The 23,473-nt window shown below is 54.1% G+C and overlaps 1 protein-coding gene and 1 long non-coding RNA gene across 6 annotated transcripts in view; one reads left to right on the top strand and one right to left on the bottom strand.

Moving 5' to 3' along the window:
• PDE2A (phosphodiesterase 2A) overlaps positions 1-23,473 on the bottom strand; it is an 87,475-nt gene that overhangs the window by 59,021 nt on the left and 4,981 nt on the right. For 2 of the 4 annotated variants that reach the window (XM_036888611.2, XM_036888614.2), the window contains exon 2: positions 1,652-1,718. In XM_036888611.2, the coding sequence (XP_036744506.2) occupies positions 1,652-1,718 (67 nt within the window). Of the gene's footprint in view, positions 1-1,651; positions 1,834-1,982; positions 2,025-23,473 lie in introns of those variants that run through there. The other 2 variants (XM_036888610.2, XM_057507233.1) reach the window with 2 other exon arrangements.
• LOC130684872 (uncharacterized) lies at positions 1,691-2,528 on the top strand. Of its 2 annotated transcripts, none has more exons than XR_008999220.1 (3): positions 1,691-1,812; positions 2,007-2,237; positions 2,329-2,528. It is a non-coding gene; the product is annotated as an uncharacterized LOC130684872 (long non-coding RNA). The 2 variants fall into 2 exon arrangements; XR_008999221.1 differs by having other exon boundaries at positions 1,724-1,840.

Here is a 23,473-nt window from a genome sequence, read left to right as displayed (position 1 = left end):
TAAGCCAGTCACCTAGGCTGCAAACCCACTGGGCACACACAGCTGCCCCACTCCCACCCACATCTGCCAAGACATGCAATGAAAGCTTTCATCAGCCCCTACAGTGGGTCTTTCTGGCTACACGCACAGCTGATAACATATACAACCATACACACAATCCCCCATGCAAACTGCCCCGATGACAACTCTGCCCCACAATGCCAGACACACCACCACAGACATACAAGTCCCCCTGCAAAAACAGTCATACATAGAGCTACCTATCACTCCACACCCACAACACAGCCTCACTAGCCACACAAGGCATGCAACGCCACACACTTATAATCCTCACACTCACCATAAACCCCTGTAAATGTCCCCCAAATAACCCCAGTCACGATGACCCCATCACATATGATCACACACAAGCATACCCAGCACATGCAGTCCGGCCCATCCTACACACACGCACCCAGCTTCACGCAGCCCTGGACACCTCCCACCATGGGTGACTGACCCCAGATAGCAGGTCACTCCTCCCCTCCCCAATGTGGTCAGACCAGGACAGCAGGGATGAGGGGCGTGTAAGTTACAAACCCCAGTACCCTGCTGCACAATCCCTACCCGCCTTAGGTTCCTGTGCACCACGCAAGAGATGTGCTCTCCATGTTTAGTCCCTTCCACCAGCGCCCAAACCATGCCATGCCCAGCAACATGGGGAAGGGTGGAGGCCCTGCAGACACTAGCCTGGTGCTCTGAGCCTGCTCCCTCCTCACCCAGCAGCAGAGGCAGATAGAAGGGGAAGGGATGACCATAGGAAGACACTCTAGGACAAAGGTAGAGACCTGGAAAAATTGAGGGGAGTGATGGACATTCAAGAGAGGTAGGCATGCAAGCAAAAGAGAACAAACGAGAGAAACAGGCAGAGAGAGAAAATGCACAGAAAGACCCAGAGAAGCCAGAGAATAAAGCGGGACCACCACACCTGGAGAGAAACAAGAGGAGAGGGTGAAACCAGCCCGCAAAGACTAGAAGACCTCCAATACAGGAGGGAGGGCAAGGGGAAACAGGGTGGGGGGTCTGCAGAGAAGGAGAGAGAAGCCATGGTGGAAAGAGGCTTTTGGACTCTGGGGTAGGGTCCTGGGTGAGGACTGAAGTCCAGATGTTTGCATGGGAATCTGTCAGGGCCACAGATGAGGCTGTGGAACAGAGTTCAGGGCCTGGGTGAGACCCCAGCTCTGAGTGGGTTGTGGTGGACAGATGGGGGTTCAGATGTGCTGGGTATGCCTGGCGTCTGATGTATATGCAGCAGGGGTTCAGGGGGTTAGGCAGGGGTTTTCCCCTAATCTGGGAGGCAAGGGGTTCCAGGCTTGACAGAGCTCTCAGCGTGGACTGGGGTCCCACTGTTCTCTCCATGTTTAGTCCCTTCCACTGGGAGTTCAGTGCTTGGGGTGGAGCCTGGTATCCAAAAGGGGTTCAGAGTCTGGGGTGAGGTCTGGAGATTCAAAGGATCTGGGTATAGGCTGCAGTCACAACTCAGGGAGTTAGATTCAGAACTAGAGAAGGGGTCCCCACCCCGAGGATGGCTAAGGGCAGGTGGACCATGGAGCCGGCCGGACGCTCGCCCGACACCCGGCTCTCCTCGTGCCCAGCTCAGGGGCCCCCCTACCTGCAGGCTGTCGGCGCATGGCTGCGGCGGCGGCTCGTCCGGCTTCAGGAAGACCTGCTGGCCCCGCCTGAGGAATTGGACAACAGCAATGAGGATGTGGTGCAGCACCAGGACCATGCTCGCAGCCGCCCGCCCGCCCGCCGGCCCGGCAGCCGCTCCCGGTCAGCGCGTCCGCGACAGCTTCGCCGGGTCCGCGCGAGTGTCCGCCCCGGCCCCGCCCCGGCCCGCCCACCTCCCGCCCCCGCCGCCCCGCCTACCTCCCGCAACCGCTGACGGCACCCCTCGGCTCCTCGCATCTCCGGACCCCACCGGAGTCCCCACCAGCTCTCACCTCCCTCATATCTCCGCTTTCAAGGTTCTTGCAGCTGGTCCGCTATTAGGATCCCCCGCCAGGCAGCCGGCTCTCAGCCTTCGCTCCCCTCCTCCTGCCCCTTCGCCACTCCTGTCACTACCTCTCGGGGGTCCCTTCTCAGAGACCCTCTCCCGACCGATCACCTGCGGATCCCCATTGTTGCCCCCGGCACTGAAAAAGTCCTGAAGCCAGGCCAGAGACCCAAGGCAGAGACCAGAGCGGTGGAGGAGGCTGGTCGGGTGAGGCGGGCTGGAGGGGAGGGACGTAGGGGAAAGGGGCCGCCGGCAGATACAAGAAGCCCTGGGCTTGCTCCTCTTCCAGGGAGGAGGAGGAAGTCGGGGAGAATTTGAGAGGCCGCTCCGAGACGGACAGGCCCTGGGAGCAGCAGCAAATCTGAGGGAGGCACGTGCGCACAGGCACAAGAGCGCACACGGGCGCACCACTCCTGAGTCGGGGGTATGGGCACCGCGCCCCCAGCCCCGGGCACGCAGGTCTGCGCTGGTGTCCCTAGGAGCCGGAGAGGGTGCAGGTCCCAGGGTCACATAGTCCACAGTTCTGCGGTGGGACCCGCGCGTCCGGAGCGCAGTTCTCCGCAGAGCAGCCTCTGCGCTCAGGCGCCTGCGGCAACCGTGACGCTCCTGCGCCCCCTGCTGTCCCATCGCGGCGGCGCAGCCCGGCCCTGTTTGCCATCGGCCTGGGGAGGGTCGGGGGAGAGCGGAGAAGGGAGCGTCACCTGGGCCAGTTCCCTGCCTGGACCCACCCGGTTCCTCCTCCGCTTGGGATTAGATCAGCTAAGGCTGTGGGATGTGTCTGGACTGGAGGGTGCGCTTGGGTCTTGCCTGGCCTTTGCCAGCGACTTGCTGCATGACCTTGATCAGATCCCCTCCCCAGCTTAAGGGCCTCAGTTTCCCCATCTCTTTCACAAGGCTGCCAGGATAATCAACCCCGATAATGAAGGGAAGGCAGCCAGAGTCCCCTGACAGCCCTTGCTGTGGCATGACCTGAATCCTTCCCACTGCACTGCAGGCTCCTCTCTCTGCAACTCCCCCCACCCTGCACACACACACACACACACACACCTCCTGGAGGGTGACTCAGTGAGCCCCCAGCCTCCCCACCTCCCCACAAGGATTGGGCTGATTCATCTGGACCCTTTCTCCCTGGGGAGTGATTTCCTCAATGTTGAGTCACTGGACACGGTCCAGGCACCTGGCACCCAGGCTAGGCAGAGCCCTGGCTGTGCCACTGGCTCAGGGGAAGGACCTCGACGCCAGGATTTCTCCCACTGCTCTTTCTGAAGCCCAGCTCTGGACATGCTGCTTCCCCTGCTCAGACCCCTTCAATGACTCCGTACCACCAACACAATAAAGCCCAAACTCTCAGCCTGACATGGCAGACCCTCTGTAATTTAGCTCTGACTTGTTTTTCCAGCTTTGACCTTCTTGCCACCATTCCTTAAATTTATACTTCCTGCTCTACTAAGACGGGTAACTGACTCATTCTCACCTCCAGGCCTTTCCCCATGCCTCCCCACCCCCAGTGCCCTCCAGATCCTGTCAGCCTGCTTGTTATTCAGGGGCCAGTTGGAGGCCCACTCCTTCTAGAAGGCCTTCCCTGGATGCTACCTTAATCCTCTCGGCCCCGCTTTTTCTTGCATCTTTTCTGGAAGTCATGTCTAGGGGCTTGGGGAGGGGTGGGAAGCTTCTCTGTCACTAAGTGATCCAGGCCAAGTCAATGTATTTTATTGCATCTTCAAATTAGAGGCAGTATGTCTTACTTATTAACACTGCCAACAATATCACGTGGGTTAAGAAATGTAAAGGTTCTGGCCCAGAAAAATGACTCCCTTCCCTTTTTTTTGGCCTCAGTTTCTTGCTCTGTAAAGGGGGTGACCAATGTAAGGGCTATTGTAAGGACTGAATCTGAGTCCAGTTCACAAATATCTTGGTAAATCCTGAGCTCTGGATAGCCTGGGTGGACCCAGGTACCCAGGAGATATCCAGCCACCATCTCTTGGGCACCCAGCTCTAGGCAGAACAGCCAGAGCACTCACCTCCTGAGAAGTTATTTCTTAAATTTTACTTGGTCTCTCGTTCTGCAGCTCAGTAGCTGGGGGCCCAGGTACATGCTCATGTCTCCCTCAACTCAGATTCGTTCTGTGTCAATCCTTCAGATTCAAGCATTCCTCAGAGGGTCTGAGTTTAACTCTGCTATAGACTTGTGTGTTTCTGGGCAGGCCACTGGACCTCATTTTCCCCACCTGTGAAATATTAATACACTAGGTAAGTTTCAATAAGCAAACTTCTTTCTTTTGATGCTCAGCAGTACAGAGCGCTTTCACAAACATCATGTCATCCTTGAAAGTCTCCAACCAGCCCCCTCCCAGAAAAGGCAACCAAGGCTCCTCGAGGTGGCAAGGACAGGCCTTGCCCAAGCTCTCCCAGCCAGGAAGTGACCTCCTTCAGATCAGGAGATCGGAGGCTAGAACTCTTTCAGTCTCCAATAGGTCCCTGCTCCTCAACTCTAGATTCTGTGATTCTGTGCTGGGTTCTCACCCTGGCTTATGCCTGGGACACCCCCATTCCAGATATCTTTTAATGTTCCCAGGTGATTCTAATTTGCTGACAGGTTTGAGAACCCTGGACTAGCTATATCTTGTCCCATCTTAGATACCTCAGTATCTGTCAGGGCTGACTCCTAAAGGCTGAATGTGAACATCTAGGGCTGAGGGCTCTATGATTGAGGGGCTTTAACATTTATTGAACACTTGCCATGTGCCTCACATTCCATCTTCTCAGAAATAAAGTAGGATCTTTTATTAGGTACACTTTACAGATAAGGCACAGAGAGACTAAGTCACTTGCCTATAGTCACACAGCTAGTAAGTAGTGGAGCCAAAAATCAAACCCAGGCCATCTGGCTCCAATCTGTGCCTTCCACCTCTTGAGGAAAGGCATGTGAGAAAAACAGGTTTTCCCACTTCTCCTTTTGTCCCCAACAATGCAGTGACTGACCAAGGGTGCTGTGCTCCCAGTCCCTGGACCCTCTGCCCATCTCTGCCACAAGGAGGTCCAGCCCCAAGAGTGCCTGGCCCAGCCCCTCTAGCCACCTCTTTTCTCTCCCCACCTTATAGGCCACTCTGGGCTCAGTGGCCTCAGACTGGGTATTTTAGGAAAAGGTGACTTAACTGAAAGCCTGTCAGCCTGGGTTCTGGGCCCGCTCAACCTTATGCCCTGCCTGGGAACTGGCCCTCCCTTGTTCCTAATGATAATGACAACTCTGTGGGCCACTGTGCATACAAAGCACTCCCTCACCCAGAACTGGTGGCCAGATTTTCTTGCTCACCATCTCTCCATCTAATATTTGGGCACTGGCAGACCCTAAACAGGCCCCAAATCTCCTCCCATCCCCTGGACCTGTGTCCTTCCTCCATGAGCCTGTCTGGTGCCTGACATGCATCTATCCTGTTGCTGCTATGTCAGACTCGCAGAAGCCTAGGCTCAAACCAAGCCCTGCCAGGACATGCTGAGTGACCTTAGGCAAGGCTCTGGCCCTATCTGGCCTCAGACTTAGCAGCCACAAAGGTTGGCTCGTGCTCTTTGAGGGGGCAGGTGGCTGAGGTGGAGGGAGGCAGGATCCAGGTAGGGCTGGCTGGGCTACAGCAGCTCTCCTAGGCAGGCAGGCAGGCCTGCCTGGGCATGCCAGACCCAAGGATGTGAGCAAGGCCCAGATCCCAGCATGGCATACTCCTCAGGAGAGAGTGCAGTGACTCAGTCTCTCTGTGCTCCTGCAGTGAAGCCTACAGACTAAATGAGGGACCCCCCATCCAAGAGGCCCAGCAAAGGCCTGTTCCTGGAGGAAGCTGACATCTCCGTGGGTTCTGCATCCATCGAGAGCCTGTCCTCAATGCTTCAGCCCTGGAGAGGGCATGCTGTGAGCCACCCTTAGGTAGGTGTGTGTGTGTGTGTATGCTGTGAGCCACCCTTAGGTAGCTCTGTGTGTGTGTGTGTGTGTGTGTGTGTGTGTGTGTACAAATGCATAAGGCCTGGCGTGAGCATAATACGGGTGAAGGCAGGAGAGGGTACCAGTACAGCTTTGTAAGTTTATATCTTTGTAAGGATGTGTGATACTTTCACGTTAAGTGAACTTGCGTGTGTTCACAGATGTGTATATATTTACAGGAATGTGTGTGTGTGTACACAAGACAAGTATGTGTCTGTGTACAGGTTTGTGTATATGCACACATGCAGGTATGTGTGTACAGTTGTATGTGTGAACAAGTGTCTACGTATGGCACATTCATGTGGGAATATATGTGTAAATGTGTACTCACATTCACACCTAACAGAGGTGTCGCCGTGGTCACTAGCCCTGATAGGCTCTGGGTGGAGGAGGCCCTCACCCAGAAAGGATCTGGCTGAAGGCAGGTGCTGGACACAATATGGATTTTGGCTCTGGGTGGGCAGGGATTACTCCCAGGGCCCCAGCAGCTGCTCTGAGTGAATTCAGGCCCAGGGGATGAGGGGGCAGGGTGTGGCAGCCACAGGTCTCGTTTCCATATTGTTTCCATGCATTTGCATACACATTTGTCTTGTCTGCAGCAGATGGCCAGCTCCATGACCTTAGAGCAGAAGGGAACCCACAGGATTCTAGTCCAAGACTAGTCCAGAACCTGCCAGCTCTCACTGGGGCTGAGGTCCAGGGAACTGGGCTTTGGCATACCATAGGACTTGGTATCTGCCCCTTACTATTTCCAAACCCCAAGATCCTTCTGCCACACAAGGCTGCCCCAGGCCACAATCACACACATACTCACCATCTTTCCACAGATACACACACACTCCCATCACTCTATACTCATACATACCCATACACACACTCACCCAGCTCCTACACACAGAGGCACAGGTGGGCACGCCTGTCCCAGTGTCTCCTGCGGGGACCACTGTGGCTCCTTCTTTCTGATGCCCATACCTGCTAGAGTAATTTTCTCTTCACCCAAGTCTGACCCTGCCACACCCACACCCACATGACTCCCATTATCCACAGGAGCCCTGGTCCTGGCCTTCAAGGACTTTAACCTCTACATAAAAACCTCCTTTCCTGCCACACCCACAGTGTGCCTTCTAGCCACACTCCTCACAGCTCACCAGTCCTCCAACCCCACTACCCATCACTCCTCTGTACTTTGTAACATGCTTGGCCTCCCCACTATGCTGTCAGCTCCAGGGGACAGGACTCACCTGTTTTGCTCATTGGTATGACTCTAGCACCTAGAACAAGGCTCAATCCAGAGGAATTGCTCCAAAAGACATCCGTCGACTGTAGGAATCAGTGGTAGAAGCTTCCTCCCAGCCTGGCCTGCCCCTTTAGGTAGGATTTGCCCAGGTGTATTTGTTTCCCTGTATGCCTCCCCTATCAGACCCAGTGTTCTCTCAGCAAGATGCTGGTCTGATTCAGCTCCATGTGTCCATGCCCAGCATGGGGCTGGGCCCAGAAAGGCAGGAGTAGGGGCTGCATCTGGAAGCACAGTAGCACAGTCCAGGACATGATGGACATGATGACCTCTTCAATGAGACACAGGACATCTGGAAGGTGGGCCACCTGGGCCAATCACACAAAGCCTGACTGTCCCAGGGAAGAGGCCTCCTGATGGCCTTCCCCGACCTGAACCTCTTTCTGAAGTCACTCTGACTGGCAATCCAGACATCACTTACACACTTCCAGAGATAGGTAGCTTACTTTTTTCATAGCCAACCCCTTCCCAAGTGGGATGGCTCTGCCTGTTGCTGACTCCTCCCACAGCACAATCCTGTCAAAGCTCAATCATCCAAGCCACAATTCCCATGGAAACCAGGAAGGAAGATGAGCAAAAGGAGAGGCAGATTCCAGTTTTCTCTGCAGTTCTATCTACCAACATTTCCAACTTGGGGAAGAGGTAGGAATAGGAGTTTTCGACTCTGAGCCTCCCGCAGGGAGATGCAAATGGATGGGTTCAAGGTGCTCAGGCACCCCCAACCCAACCACCATCCTCAGGAGCCTGGAGCAGTACAGAGACGGCAGTGCTGAGAAACTCCTCAGCAACTTCCACTGAGCCCCTCCCCTCACTGAGCCTCTGCCCCTTGCTGAGCCCATCTGCTCAGAAGCCCACTCCTCTTATCCCCTTGCCCCCCCCTACCATCTCCTCCCCTCACCAGCACCTCCTGCCCTCCAGGTCTGCAGGACCTTGAGGGACTATCTGACTCCAGCTACAGGAGTGCCACATGGAGATGCTTCCCCCTGAGCCCTGACTGGCAGGCTGGCAGGATGAAGGAGGGCAGGCCAGTCCTCAGCCAAGGGTGGCAGCCAAGAGACTCACCCAGCCCCGCCTGGACAGCTGCAGCCCAATCTGGCCAGCTTTCCTCCACCGGCTATTCCTGGGCTGGCCCTGCTCCAGAGGTCTCAGGCTGCAGTTGGTCACTGAGCCCAGCCCCCATACACACACATGCACATGTGCACGTGCATACACCAGGGCTGCTCAGAGCTGAGCTCATGAGGGATACCAAGGCACAAGGAAGTCTAAGCAACAGTGACCCAAGGCTCCATGCTCTGAAAACTCCTTGCCAACTCAGAAACTGTCATACAAGGAGGTCCCTGTCTGTGGCTTCCAGGTTCCAAGAACTCCCAGAGCTTTGGGTTCTAAGAAAATCAGAGCCTCTATTATAATGCCTTATTATTCAAAGAGCCTCAGCTTCTTGCATTCTATGAATGCTCAAGTCTGGAGTCCTGAGAAGGGAGGAGCCCAAGATTCCAACATTCTATTATTCTAGCTGCTTGAGAGGCCAGGACTCCAGGACTCCAACACCAGGGTTGGAACACCCCTCAGAGCCTGATGGTCTGTGGGCTTGAGTCTCTGTGAATAGCAGGTAAAGGGGAGGGCCCTAGTGAACCCCTGCACATGTGAAGTGTGTTCCAGCTCCCACCTTTTTGCTTACACCATTGTCCGTACCTAGGGTTCCACTGCCCTTCTCTCTGCTAAATCTCAGCCAACTTTAAAGGGGAAGTAGGAGGAATCAGTGACTACTTTCTAAATGCCAGGCCCATCCAGTTGATTCTCTTATTTAATCCTCATGATGTCATTAGCCTGACTTTACAATTAATAAAACTGAGGTCCCAGGACATGAGGTCATTTGTCTAAAGTCACACAGCTAGAAATAGTAGAGCAGCAATCCAAACCCGGCCCCTTGCAGACTCGTGCCTCCTAGAGCAGCAGGTGGACTCCTGAGAAGAGCCCAGGGGGCCTCCCTCCTGGCTCCCTCTCCAGCTTCAGGACTTCACTGCAGCAGCCCAGCCCACCCCAGCTGTCCCCCAAGCTCCAGAAGGCAGAGACCGTGGTCCCCTCTTCTCTTGCCTTCTCAAGCTGGAGGCAGCCTACAGCTGGCCACATTTCCTGCCCTGATTGATCGAAAGGCACTCGATCTGCAAAGACTCCGTGGTGGGACTGGGAGATGTGGCGTTTTGTTTCTAAGCACCCGTCGCTATGGAAGCCAGGTGCCGCAAGCCCAAGGCCTAGCAACGAGGCCCTGCAGGTGCCTTGAGGGGTGGAGGGCATTGCCAGGGGCTTCAGAGGCAGCCAGCAAGAGAGAAGGAGGGGACCACTCTGTTCTCCAGGCTGGAGGGCTGGGCCTGCTCCCTGCTGTGCTTGCGGGAAGAAGGCAGAAGGGGCAGGGCCACAGAGGCCCTGAGAGACAGAGACCCAGAGATAAGGGCGGAGAGACACAGAGCGGACAAAAGGAGTCCAGGGACAGTGAAAAGCAGAGGTACCATCACAGAGACGGGTATGTGGAAAGGTGGAAGAAGACAAGAGCTGGTCAGAGTCACGGAGACCACTCAGACAGACAGTTGGCAGGGAACACTGACTCCCAGACAGGCCTGACTCCTGCGGAGGGAGAGGGTGTGCCGCAGAACAGGAGGAAGCTGCAGGGGAATGACAGAGACGGATGGACACGACAGGAGGAGATAAGCCTGAGGCAGGAGGCAGTACTGAGGCAGATAATAAAGGAAGAGAGGACTAGGAACGCAGGGGGCTGGAGGAGGCAACGCTGACTGGGAGGCAAAGCAGACAGCAGCGGGGCCCAGCAGTGGAGGAACAAGGACAAGAGCGCCAAGGTCACGTGCATCCTGAGCTAGCCCCTTTTCCGGGGTCTGCCCATCTGTGGCTGGCACATCACCAGCCTTGTACCACCACTCTACCCCCTCAGCACCCAGCCTCTCCCCCAGAACAGAACCTCAGAAAAGAGACTAGTGAGAGGTCCCATGTCTCTCTTACCCCCAGAGACAAGTATTGCCCAAGATTATACAGTGAGGCAGTGTCTGAAGCGGCAGGAAGTCAGGCCTTGGGAATCCCTACCCAGAGCTCCCTCCCCACCCTCACCCAAGACAGAACCCTCCTTGGTTACCCATGAGGCACTGCGAGCACAGAGGGGTGCAGTCCTTCACCCAGAGTGAAAAAGAACATGACAGAGCCTGAGATGGGACCCCCTTTACTTCCTTCTTTTTCAACAGCAGGCCCTGTGTTGCGGCACTGGGACCCCAGATGGAGCAGACAGCATCCAGTAGAGAGATGGCCTAGGCTGTGACTAGGGAAAGTGGGCTCTGGGAAACCCAGAGGGCCTGGTCCCTGGGGGCAGGGAAGTAACGGGCGCGCGATGGTAACACTGTGTTCAATCCTCACCATAACCTCTTACAGATGAAAAGACTGAGGCCCCCAAAAGGACAGTGACTTGTCCAAACCATCACCAGCCAGCAAGTGCCGAACCAGGCCTTGAACCTAGGTCTCTTGGAGCCAGTACAAGTTGGAGGCCCTGCTGGAGGTCCCTCTGTCAGGGTGGGGGCAGGTGGTCCAGGGAAGAGGTTGATCCAGGCCCGTGCAAGGGCCCTTCCCAGAGGGCGTGTGGGGAGGGTCCCAAGCTCTGCTCTGGCCATCACTCCTCCCAGCGCCAGATGACGACCCTCCTCCTTGGGCCAGAAAGGCTGACAGCACTTGGCTAGCTCTGTCAGGCACCAGGTACTCATCTCTCTCTCTCTCTCTGTGCTAATTGTTTCTGGGACTGTTAACACCGTCAGCAACACCTGACATCCACTCTGGGACCTCTTGTGCCCTCAGAGGCTCCCCATCGGCCCCCACCAGCCTTGGTCTCTCCAGCCTCCTGAGGAAGGAACAAAGCCTAATTAAGCACCTACTACGTGTCCCTGGTGGCATGAAGTGCTTTACATTCATTAACTCACCAAATTATCCATCCTGGTCTCTGAAGGCTCACCCCCACCTCCTGCAGCTCCTGGCCCCTGGCCTTCCTCCCTGCCCACTCTGGGATCAGCTTCTGGGGAAGAGTGGCCCCAAAACAGTAGGTGTACCATAGGTGTCTAGGAACTAGTATTTGATTCTCAGCTGCAGTGCCACCCTTGGAGGGCAGTGGGGAGGGGTAGGGTAGGCAGGCCAAAGGTGAGAGGAAGGGGGAAGGGAAAGCCAGGGTGTAGGGGAAAGGGGCAGGGAAAGCAGGCTGCCACACAGCAGCCTCATCCCACACACACACACCCTGCAAGCTGGTCCTGGGCCGCAGCCCAGAAGATCGACCCGGACACCAGACTCCCTTGGGCCCCAGTTCCTGGAATGCAGTGCTGCAGAGATGATCAATCATCTGCCTTCCAGACTCTTCTTTCTGCTGCCTGAAGGCTACCTCCTCCATGTAGCCCCCCAGGCTGATCACTGTCACTACCAGGATGAGATTCTCCAGGCACCCTGGGGACAATGAGCAATGACCCTCTTCCCTTCCTCAGACCAGCACTCTCCCTACTCCCCAGGAGCCTAGTGCAGGTAGATGGGTGGTACAAGGGTAGACACGGAGGCTAATGTTCATGAATACATATGTGCATATGCACGTGTGTGCACGCATAAATCAGTAGGTTCTTGTAAATATAAATACAAGATGTGAGCCATTGGACCTGGGTTCATATTCCAGCTCCTCCATTTCCTGGATGAGGAGATTTTTTTTTGTCTATATGACCCTGTTCAAGTCATTTAACCTCCCAAGCCTTAGTTTCCTTACCTGTACAGTGGAGTTACCAATTATACCCAACTAATAGGATGAATGAGATAGTATATGCAGAACTCTGGCACAGGGCTTGGCATACAGTATTTGTTTGATACATGAAAGCTTTTTTTACTATTACCATGAGAGTATGTGTGAATGTATTGCATGTAGGTACCCTTGGAAGAAGAGGAGGGATCTCTGGCACTCAGCATGGAAGTGTAGGCTACTTCTTAACCCTCGAATCCCCTAGAGTAGGGCTGCAGCCACACTCTCAACTCAGCCTCAGAGAAGGGGGACCTGCCACATCCACTGAAAAAACCACCTACTCTGGGAAAGGCTGTGTGGGGGAGATGGATGGCTTGGTGTCCATGAGGTAGTACTGGTGATTAGGAGGCTAACAGCTCAGCATCCGGAAATGAATGGGAGAAAGGCTGAGCTGTGGGGCCATCCATCAAAGCTGGCAGGCCGTGATGCTGCACAGTGGGATGGATGAGAGGCATGGGAACAGCTGTGAAGTGGGGGGAGTGTGGATAAGCTAAGGGCCAGGCAGTCAGGCCCAGCCCAGCACTGACCCATTCAGTAACCCGAGTGAGTCACTATTACCTTGGAACCTCAGTGTCCTCATCAGGACAATGGACTTAAATGTCTTCCTCTGCCCAGGCAAACTGCAGCCACAGAAGGCCCAATATCAGGCCCCAGGGCCAAGAACGGCCCTGGGGACAGTGTGAGGGCCTCAAAAATGCTCTTACCTCCTACAGGTGCCCAATTCAGACACAAATCCCTGGGCTTGGAGTAAAGGGATGTGACCATATCTGGGCTTGGTGTCAAAGACCCAAGTTTGAATCAGTTTCCAACCGTAATCCTTTGCTGACCTTAGCCAAGCCCCAGCTTCCCAGGTCCTTCCCTGGGTGCCCTCCACTGCCACCACCATCAAACACATACCCAGTACGTCTTACAGAGGCAGGAGGTGCCATCAGCAGGCCCTTGCAAATGCACATTTCATTCAAACTTAGGGCAAAGTCACCCAAGGGCTCTTCCCACCTTTTGGAGGTAGTGGTTACCTAGAAAAGTCCTGACCAGCAAGCCTGGGGCAAGAGGCCCTTGCTGAGGTCTAGTCTGCCTCTACTGACCTCAGTGAGCTGGAATTAAGTCACTTTCCCTCTCTGGGCCTAGTTTTCCCTCCCTAAAACTGAACAGGCAATAAAAACAAAGATCTCCAGGGGTTCCTTTTTCTGTGGGACACACTGCAAACTCCTCAGTGCATCTACTATTCCCAGTCCTTCCCAGCTCCATTCCTCCTATGCTCCCCACCACATCCTATGCTTAGGCTGCTCTAGACTTCTGTCACCCTCGCATCCCTCCTCATGTTTCACCTCTGGACTCCTGCCTCATGGTTCACCCATTCAACTCTGGCAGAGCTAAGCCAGAACCTGTTGCAGAGCCACCAGTGGCCCCCATACTCCTTCTCTGGAACATAAGCCAGGGTGCTTCTGTGTCCCCATCTCACTCAAGAGCTCCCAAGGATAGGGCTGGGCTGGGCCTGATTCCCAGGGAGGAGGGAAGAGGTGGGCAGCTCAGCACCTCCAACAGGGATGGTGCTTAGAGAACATGGAAGAGAAGGAGGAATGAAAAGAAAGATAAGAAAGGAGGAGAGAGAGAAACAACTGTCCCCAAGGGCTCTTTGGATCTGACAATCTGAAGAACTCTAAGTAGTCCACTGCAAATGGAGCCCCCCTTCCCTGGTCCCTGCCTCCTCCCCCTCTTACCTCTCCCCATTCCCCTTTGGGCCCCAGACCCTGTCACACATACCAGTACAAAGGCCCAAAGCCAAAGGGGCCTCTGGCCCCTGCTGCTGCACCCTGACTGGAGGCTAAGAACACGCCGGGTCGCCATAGCGATGCTGCAATGCTGTCACCACTAATGCACCACCTGAGCCCTGGGAGGCCAGTGAGGTGTGAGGACAGCTGGTCAGAGCTGCTCAGAGAGGCCACTGGGGGCAGGAGTCTTGGGGCTGTGGGCCTGGGAGAGAGTCAGGGTTCAACTCCATCACCCTGATGCAGCTGTGTCCTCTCTTCACCCTCCCAATTTCATGGTAGGAAGGTGCATAGACCTGCCCCAAGTCTGTCCTGTGCAACTACTGTGTCTCCACCTCAGTCTAACCTCACAGGTGGGAGTCAGTAAAAGCCGGGATAGGAGGCCCTCCAACCCCAGCACCTGTGAGCAGGTGTCCAGGCCCTGCTCTCCCCAGTATGGCAGGGTGATGTCCCTCCTCATGTCACTGGGGCTAAAGAGAGGTGGAGGGAAGGGGGAGGAAGCAAGCTCGTAAGTGCCAGTATGTGCCAGCATTCCTAAAAAGTAACCCATTCAATCCTCCCAGAAAACCTACAGGGTCATAATTATTGTTTTACATCTGGATATTCTCTCTGCCTAAATCCTCTCAGCCAACCCCATCGCCTCCAGGAAGCCTTTCAGGATACCCCACACCACGCTGACTCGTCTGCCTCCTCTGAACCTCTGAAGGGTGGGTGAGGGACCTGGTCTCCCCAGTCAGATGGGACTGCTGGCTCTTCCTTCTCCCACAGGGGTTGTGGAAGGTATATAGGGTGGATCCCCCCATCCCAGCTACCCTCCTGGCTATGGGAAGACCACATCTATTAACACATGCTGGAGCTGTCCGTGGTCCTGAACCCTCCCAGGCCTTTTCCTGAAGTCCAGCTTTTTTCTTTTGGAAGTCACCTATTATTGGGCCTGGGGAAGAAAGGCCAGACTTCACCTGTGAAGCACCCATGCTCTCTTTTCACCTAGTTCCTTCATTCACAAAGCATTAAAACAAGGAACCCATTTGGAGCAGGAGAATGGGACTGAAACTAACATGCATTCACTCAACAAGCACTTACTGAACACCTACTATGTGTGTTCTGTGAATGGAGCCTGGGATACAGTAGCGAACCAAACGGACCATTCCTGCCATTTTGGAGATTCTGGTCCTGTGAAGTCAGCATTGGGGTTTGCTTTACACACATTAACCCACTTGATCTTTAACAATATTCATGAAGGTAGCTATTATTATGCCCATTTTACAGTGAAGGAAACTGAAGCTTGGGTAACAAAGGATCCCTCCTGCTGCAGCTCTGACTTGGCCTCTCTTTGTCAGGACCTCAGTGGGGTGGAGGATCAGCTTTCATTTCCTTGCAGACACCTGGTGTGCTTCCATGAGCTCCCAGCCCTTTCTCCACCCCCACCTTGCACAGAGGCCTCCCCCCACAGGAGGGAGTGAGGTGTGTGCTCTAAAAATACCTTAATCCCTCCCTGCTCTCGCTCTAATTAAGCTGAGTGAGTCACTACTTTAAGTAATTTATTGCTAGTTACATAATTGCTTTAATATTTGGTTCTAGAACTGGGGAACAAAAGTTCTCCCCTTTTTGCAGGAATTGCTGATCCATAGAGGGGTTTATGGTCCCTGGTGGGGGTAGACACGGAGAAAAGTGGAGTCATCTCGGACATGCCCTTGCTCCAGTCCAGACCAATATATGGCCATCTCCACCAGGGCTACAGAGCACACCTGATCCAAGGAGGGGCAGGCGTGTGGGAACACCACCTCCCTACTCTCTGTCACCCACTCTGTGAATTTCCGGGGTCCTCACCCCCAGGCAGCATGGCCCTCAGACCCAGAATCACTCCGAGGCCATGGCTTGAGCCTCTCTTCCTCTCCCTGGCCTCACTGCCTCAGCCAGGCCAAGGGAGCCAAGGCCCAGATGGTGAGCAGTTCCTTGGAGGTTCCCATGTCAGAGGTAGCCCCACTCCATGTGCCCACACTGTCAGCTCAAGAAGAGCCTAGCACCTCTTGCAGCCCTGTAAGAAGTCACCCCCTAAAAGGCACTGACTACAAAGTGCACAAGGGAAGTTTGGGGGTGGGGTAGTGATAAAAATATTATTTTCTTGATTGTAATGGTGGTTATATGGTTGTATATATTTACCAAAACTTATTGAATCATACATTCTAAATTGGTGATTTTATTGTAAAGTATAGCTCAATAAAATGGATGTAAAAAAAAATTTTAAGTCATACCTCCACCTTCTCGGCTCCACCTAGCATAACTGTTGTGCAGAATAGGCAGCTATGCATAAACTGAAGGGGGGGGGTGCAAAGAACCAGCCATGGAGGGCACACAGTAGGTGCTCGGCACAGCAGATGTTTGTCTCACTCGGTTCCAATTAGCAAGGACTTACCAGGCCCCTCCTGGGTGCACGTGGACATCTCAATCTCATTAGCTCTCCCCCTGCTCTGACAAGGCCCAGAGAGGGTGCCTAACTGCGCCAGGTGCTTTACACACTTTGTCTCACTTCATCCTTACAGCAGCCCTAATGAGGTGGCTCTGTTATTGCTCCCCTTTGGTAAATGAAGGAGCAAAGGTGGCAGAACTCACACAGGCCCTGAAGCGAAGGAGAGGAGCTGGAATTTGAACCAGGGTATAGTCCCCAAGGCTTGCTCTCAGAAGCATTCTCCCCTACCTCCTCCCTTTTCCGTACTAAATGGCATGGGTTAGGAAGCCAAGCATGGAGGACATGCCTCTGACCCCAGGCCTTGAAAAATGAAGTTGTCACTAGGCTTAGAAGTAGAGGTGGGATACCCCCAAGCAATGAAGGCAAGTGAGTGTGTGTGACCTCAGAGGGGTAGCAAAAGACAGGGTCAGCCTCAGACAAAGAGGAAACTGGGTCAGGGAGCAAGCCTGGAAGAAACACAAGAGAAATCAGGCATAGCCTAAAAAAAAAAATGAGGCAGAGAGCAAGCAGCTATGCCAGACTATGGTTAGAAGCCTGCTCAGGCCCAGAGCTCCTGTCTCATTCCCCCCAAAATTCGTCTCTGCCTGTTTCTCAGCCGTAATCATCCACTTACAGCCATAGCCACCACCTCACCGGACACAGACAAAATCCTTCATCCCCAAACTGTCAAAGACTGGTTAAAAAGCAGTCAGTGATGCCTGTGGCACGGGAGAACTCCAAGGCTGGGGAGTATAGAAGGGACACCACAATCTGAAGAGTGATAGGAATTAACCGGGTGAAGAGAGGGGACATTGAGGAAGGCTGTTCCAGGCAAAGGGCATAGCATATTGAGCTTCCCAGAGGGATGTTGTGCAGGTGGGGAAACAAAGGTTCCATGGCTTCCTGATGGGCAGTCTGTATCTGTTCTGAGAATGACTGTGAATGCTTCTAGAACTGGGGAACAAAAGTTCACCCCTTTTTGCAGGAATTGCTGATCCACAGAGGGGTTTATGGTCCATGTGAACCATGTGTGTGCTGAACCCATGTCTGTTGCACACCTGGGTGTTTATACCTGGGCTATGTGCATAGGTGTGCACTTCATTCTGTTTCTTTTTTCTTGGTCAATTTTTAGATTCCTCCTGTCTCGGTGTAGAGTGATGTCTGTGTTGTGTGCTGTGGTCTGCTCTTTTGTGTATGTGTACTTGTTTCCCAGTGCCAGTATGTTTGTGGTCAGGACACTTGTTCAGGCAGCTGGGGCTAAGGGAAGAGAAGGCTTGGGGGGTGTGACGGTGCCAGAACTGGGATCTAGTTGCACACAATAGTGCCTAATGGTTGTCAAGTATTTAGTGGAGTGGAAGGCTGTACAGGAGGCGCTAATTAACACTGCTAATGAGTAAGTGACCTGAGGCCCAGTGGAGGCTAGGAGTAGGTTCCCCATCAGGCCAAAGCCCCTAACCGCCCCCAGCACTGGGAGGGGGCCACCTCACTGATTCATCCCCCAGGGAGCCCAAGGCCCAGCACCAGACAGCAAGAAGGACTGAGATCAATCCCCAAGATAAAAGGTCTTAAAAGGGAGAACTTCCATTAGACTAGGCAGTGGACAGGTCATAAGTGTCACCAAGAGAAGAGGCAGTAGTGGCACAGCTTTGTTCTTGGGACCATGGTCTGACGGGGTGGCTTCTGGGGGCCACGGATGGGCGCTCTGGAGCATGGAGGCCACGGACAGGATGAAGCAGGGAGGGGTGCCGCTGGATGGGAGTCTGGAGATACACTGCACCCCTGCATTGTTAGGCAGACACTGGAGAGCCAGCCCCATAGCTTGGGCAGGCGAGCTGATGAGTGGGGACTGTCCCTCCTCCCCTGACCAGTCTACAGAGCGCACATGTCCTCGGCTATCCTGACAGAGCCTTTCTGCCTCTCACCCAGGTCTCCACGCCAGCCTCTCCACCAGCACCTCTAATTCACCCTCCATGTGGATCTTTCTCAACCCAAAGTGAACCATGGCCCTGTTAGGCCCTCCCTGGCTGTGTGTGTGAGCTGGGCCTCCACTCCCTTCCTCTCCACCACCAGGCCCTTCCTCGAGCCCAGCAGCTCTGGCCCAACCACCCCGAACTTCCTGCTCTTCTTCACACCTTTACTCAGGCTTGGCTTTTTGCTTAGAATACCTTTGTCCTCCCTCATCCCCACCAGGAAAGCTCCCAATCACTTTTTAAGGTTAAAACCCAGTATCACCTCCTTAGGGAAGTGTCCTGAGCAGTGGTCCTGGTCTGGGCTTCCCTCCTCCTCTGCATTCATCCCACAAGCTTTGTTGCCTGCCTCTAACAGAGGAGGGCAAGGGCGGTCCTCCATGTCCATGGCCAGGATGACGAGTGAAAACACCACTGGGGAGGGGGTGGATTAATGAACAGATGGCTCAGTGGAGGCCCAGGGCGCACAGTCCCAGTGCTGCCCAGGTAGGGAGAGGGCCCGTCGTGTCAGGAGCAGCTCCAGCCCAGTGGCAGCCCACTAGGTGTATGCAGGTGTACCCAGGAAGCTCTGGTGGTTCCCAGGCCCCGCCGGGCTCACTGAACATGACAAAGTAGGTGTTCGGAGGCAGGGCCTGGCTTCTGGCTCCAGCTCTGAGACCAACCAGCTATGTGACCTGAGGGAAGTCAGCACCCTTTCTGGGCTTCAGTTTCCTGTCACCCATTTGTCCCTCAGATCTCCACTCTTTCCTGACATGCTCCGTGTCCCAGAGGCTGACTTCTAGAGCTGCTTCCCCCAGGCTCCTTGCCCTTCGACCTCCAGTCAGGTTCTGCCACTGAGGGCAGGAGAGCAGAGTGAGGAAGAGGGCTCCCAGTATTTATATCCTGACTCACCCCACTTCTTTTGACAGCCACTGAAGGGCAGCCCTCACCCAGGGCCGAGGCTCTCAGATTCGGAGCGCTCTCCCTGCCCCTCAGGCCTCTTGGGTGTCAGTCTCAAGCACCTTGCCAGGCCCTGTGGGTCCCCTTAGGTCTGCCCACAGATGTGACTGTTCATCAAACTGCCTTCAGTTAAACCATACGAGTGTGTCATCTGTTTCCCCTCCACAAAACAGAGCTACCTCTTGAACGATTGTTGAGGTGATTAAACAAGGTAATTTTTTAAAATAAAGAGCACTCTGTAAACATGAATTCTCTCCATCTAGCCTCCCAATCACACCCTACTTGGGGTTTTAAGACAACTCCGAATTCTCTGACGTGGGAAGGATGCAATCCTGCTTCCTGCTTCTCTCCTCTCCTACCCAATTCCCATCCAGCCCACAGCACTGGGAAGCTTCCACCCCTGCCCACCCACAGGCAGTATCAGAGCCCCCAGCCATGGGCCTCCCACCCGAGAGCCCCAGACTCAGCACAAAGGAGGCTGTCTGCCCGTCTGCCTTCCTGGGAAGTGCTGAAACAGCAAAGCCCTGCAGAGTCATCCAGTCTTACCCATCGCACTCTAGTCTCCACCAGACTGTCCTGGCATCCAGCCCCCTGCTTCCTGCTCCTCAGGGAAGGGGAATCTCCCTGTTGTCAGCCAAGCAGTCTAAACTCACACCCTCCCAGTGCCAGGCCACCAGGGCCATGTTCTGGGACTCAAAACTCCCTACGCTGAGTGGGCTGCGGCGTGTCCTTCTCTAGTGCCCCCATGGCAGCTATCACTTGAAGGGACTTCAGGCAGTTTGCAAAATTCTCTACCAGGGCAGGGGTTTCTGCTGCAGCCTCCCTAACCAGGCTGCCCAGCCCAGCTCACACCTCTCCACCCCAAGGACAAGAAGCTCATCCCCCACTCCCAAGCAGCCCTTTCCCATGGAACTGCCCTGCTCCCCTCATACTGAGCCAAGCTGGGCCTCTATGACTCCCCGACAACCCCCAACACTGTCTCTGTAACATGCACCCAAGGAGAGAGTATAAGGAAAGCCTTGAATGTTAGAACAGTAGAAACCTAAAAAAGCATCTGACACAAAGACATGGCCTCTCCCCTGGTCCCACCCCACCACTGGGCTTCTCTCCATGGAGTCTGTGCACCACAGAATGACAGACTTCACTAGCTCCCTGGAGGAATCTCACAGCAGGCAGAAGCTCTGGAAGAAACTTCAAAGGCAGCATCTGAGGGCTGGAGGAGTGGAAAGGCCCACGAGCAGGAGACTTCATGCCACAGGTGTGGATGTCTACTCTGAGCTCCCGACCTGCTCTAGAGGCTGAAGGGAGGGAGACCTTCCAGGCCAGACTGCCATGCTGTCTGCTCCAAGCCCTGCCATCTCACCCTGAGTCCTGCTCTGTGACCTTGGGCCAACCACTACCCCTCTCTGGGCTTCAGGATTTGCATGGGGACTGGCCTGGGAGTCCCTGATATCTTTTTAGTGGGGTACAGATGTGGCCATTAAGAGTTTCCTGAGAAAATGGAACCTAGCACCTCTCAGCCATCTCAGTGAGTCCAATATCTCAATCTGATGGCTCTGGATCCTGACTGGCCCAACTTGGACCTGGACACACTGTTCCTCTAGGGTCCTTGCTGACCAGGAGGGGTCCCAGAGTCCCCCAAGAGAAGTGCAGCCCCCCATGTGACAGCCCCTCAGCCCGAGCCCACACATCTTGTCTCCACTGAGACCACTGAGAGAGCGAGGGAGTGTTGACTGTTAGACTCTGGGCGTGGCTTTACTGGGTGGGCAGGGTAAGTGCACGTGCCTTCACACAACAGTAATACATCCCCAGGTCACGCTTGCCCCCGGCGCCCATCCACACGGAGATGCACACCCACACACAGTTTCACTAGAACTTAGGAACGTAAGGCTTTACACACAGGCACACATACACACACAAGCCACACTCAAATGCGCACAACCATTTACCAATACTCAGGCATAAAATGGACACTGAGACATTCACACATATGAACATGTCTACACTTTTTATATAAAAACTGATTCACACACTTATACCTTCTCATACCCATACACACACATGCACAACTGGAAGCCTGCATTCAGGAAAACAAACGCACATGCACGCACACATACACACAAATAAACCAACCAATCTTATCCCCATCTCAGTATCAAACAAATCACAACCCACTAGAAACCCAGATCTCAATTTGCAATGTCATTTTAGATCCATTTCCAAATCTAAGCCTGTCCCAGAGCTGTAAGGAGATAATTTCTTGTCCCCTTGCTTTACCCCTCTAATGTGTCTGCCTCTGCTATGGGAGATCCAGCCTCTCCTCAGCCTGACTTCCTCTCTCTGCTGTTTCATCTCTTACTCCAGGCCCAGTGGAAGGGAGAACAATGAACTGCCCTCTCTTTACCCTTCATCTCTGCATCTTGTCTAGCCTCTTCACTCACTCTGGCCCTTCAAGTAAGATCCAGGCTGACTGAATGTGACAGCAACCCCTGCTGGAGACAAGGGGCATTACAGCACTGCTCTATGATACAGTCATCACTCCCTAGGCTGGGGTGAAGGGGAGTAGGGTAAAGAGAAAGGAAGAAGAGCTAGAGGAAGAGGAAGAAGAGGTTGAGAAGTGTGGAGGAGGAAGAGGAGCAAAGTGCAGGGAGCGCCAAGGATGGAGTTCAGAAGCTTCAGTTTCTCCACTCCAATGCGTGCAGCCAGACTGCTAGTCAATCCTCTCAAAGCCCACCTCTGATCAGGTCCTGCCCCTGTTCAAAAACCCTGGCAGACCCTGGTGGGCCATTGCAAGTCCAATCTCAGCCTGGAATCACATCTTTGGGGCCTGACTAATCCACCTCTTTGCCTCATATCCCAAAGGGCCTAGCCCTTAGTCCTCCATCCCTTGAGTCGGCCTTTGTTCAGCTGCTCCTCTGCTGAGATGTCTAATTGTCCATATTGTGCCTGCCCTTCAAGGCTTGGCCTTATCAGTCACTGGCTGAGTACCTCTGGGCAAATTATTTCCCCTCGCAGATCCTGTTTCTTCATCCAAAAAACAGCAGTCTCTTGGGTTTGCAGTGAGGATTAAATGAGATCATAGATGTGAAAACAGTGCTCTGGAAGCTGTAAACTTCTGTGTGAATGTGTGAAGAGTCATCATTATGGCTTAATCCTCTTATCCCTGTCCCCACCTGCCACCCCCCACACAGAGCAGGCTGCCGATCCCTGAGGAAAGGGATCAAAGCTGCTTCCACTTTGGGCCCTGCAACCCCCAGCATCCACCTGGGCCTGCTCCCAGACAGCCTCAGCAGCAGGTGTGAATTTGGGACCAAGGAGGCAGTACTAAGTATACTTACTGCAAATTCACACTGGACTACAACTCCCAGAATGACTCACACACTGCCATGGCCATGGCCTCAGACTTAACCCATTTCTCAAAGAAAAGCCCTTTCTCCTTTGTGGTCACTCTGTATTAGTCTCAGACCAGTCCGGGCAGCCTAGGAGGGATGGTCACACGTCTCTGAGGCCCCCCGGCCCTCCCACAGAGCCCACACTCCTCACCACTACCACCACTGCGGCTCCATTTCAGACCTCCCACACAATGACAGTTTCTGGGCTCCTGGCTCTGGTCTCTTCCCTCCCAGGCCCCCACTGAATCTCTCTAAAATTGTAGGTGAGTGTGGGTGGCAGCAGCTAGCCTTTACAAGCACCTGCTGCATTCCTGGCTCTAAGCTCTCACTCCAGATTCTCTAGTCATCCTGCCACGAAAATATTATTCCCACTCCACTATTCACGTGGAGTTCAGAGAAATTAAGTAACTTGCGCAGTAACAAAGCTACAGAGCAGTGGTGCTGAAATTCGAATCTATGCCTGCCACCTTCTCCATTCTATTTTCAAACCTCCTCTGGACCCAGGGTAGTCACCTAAAGAGAACGCAGAAACCCCAAATCCACATATGTCATCAAATACACTATTGGGGAGTCCTCACAGGTGTCTGACTCAAATCCCTTCAGCAGCACCAAGCCCCAACTGCCGCCTATTTTGCAGGGAGAGCAGTGAGAAGGGTGACTTCAGGGACTTCAAGAAGTGGGTCACGTCACTGGGGACCTGGCCTTTCCCAGGGAGCAGGCAGCTGAACAATGGGAGATAAATGTGTTGAAAACATTCCTGTTACTAAATATATCCACTTCCCAAGAGAGGATGAGGGCGCTGACAGGGAGCCTGTGGCCCCTGTCCTGAAGGCCACAAT

The sequence above is a fragment of the Manis pentadactyla genome, chromosome 9 (assembly GCF_030020395.1).
Source record: "Manis pentadactyla isolate mManPen7 chromosome 9, mManPen7.hap1, whole genome shotgun sequence".
Lineage (NCBI taxonomy): Eukaryota > Metazoa > Chordata > Mammalia > Pholidota > Manidae > Manis > Manis pentadactyla.
Note: the sequence above shows the minus strand (reverse complement) of the source record. Positions and strands in the feature narration are given on the sequence as shown.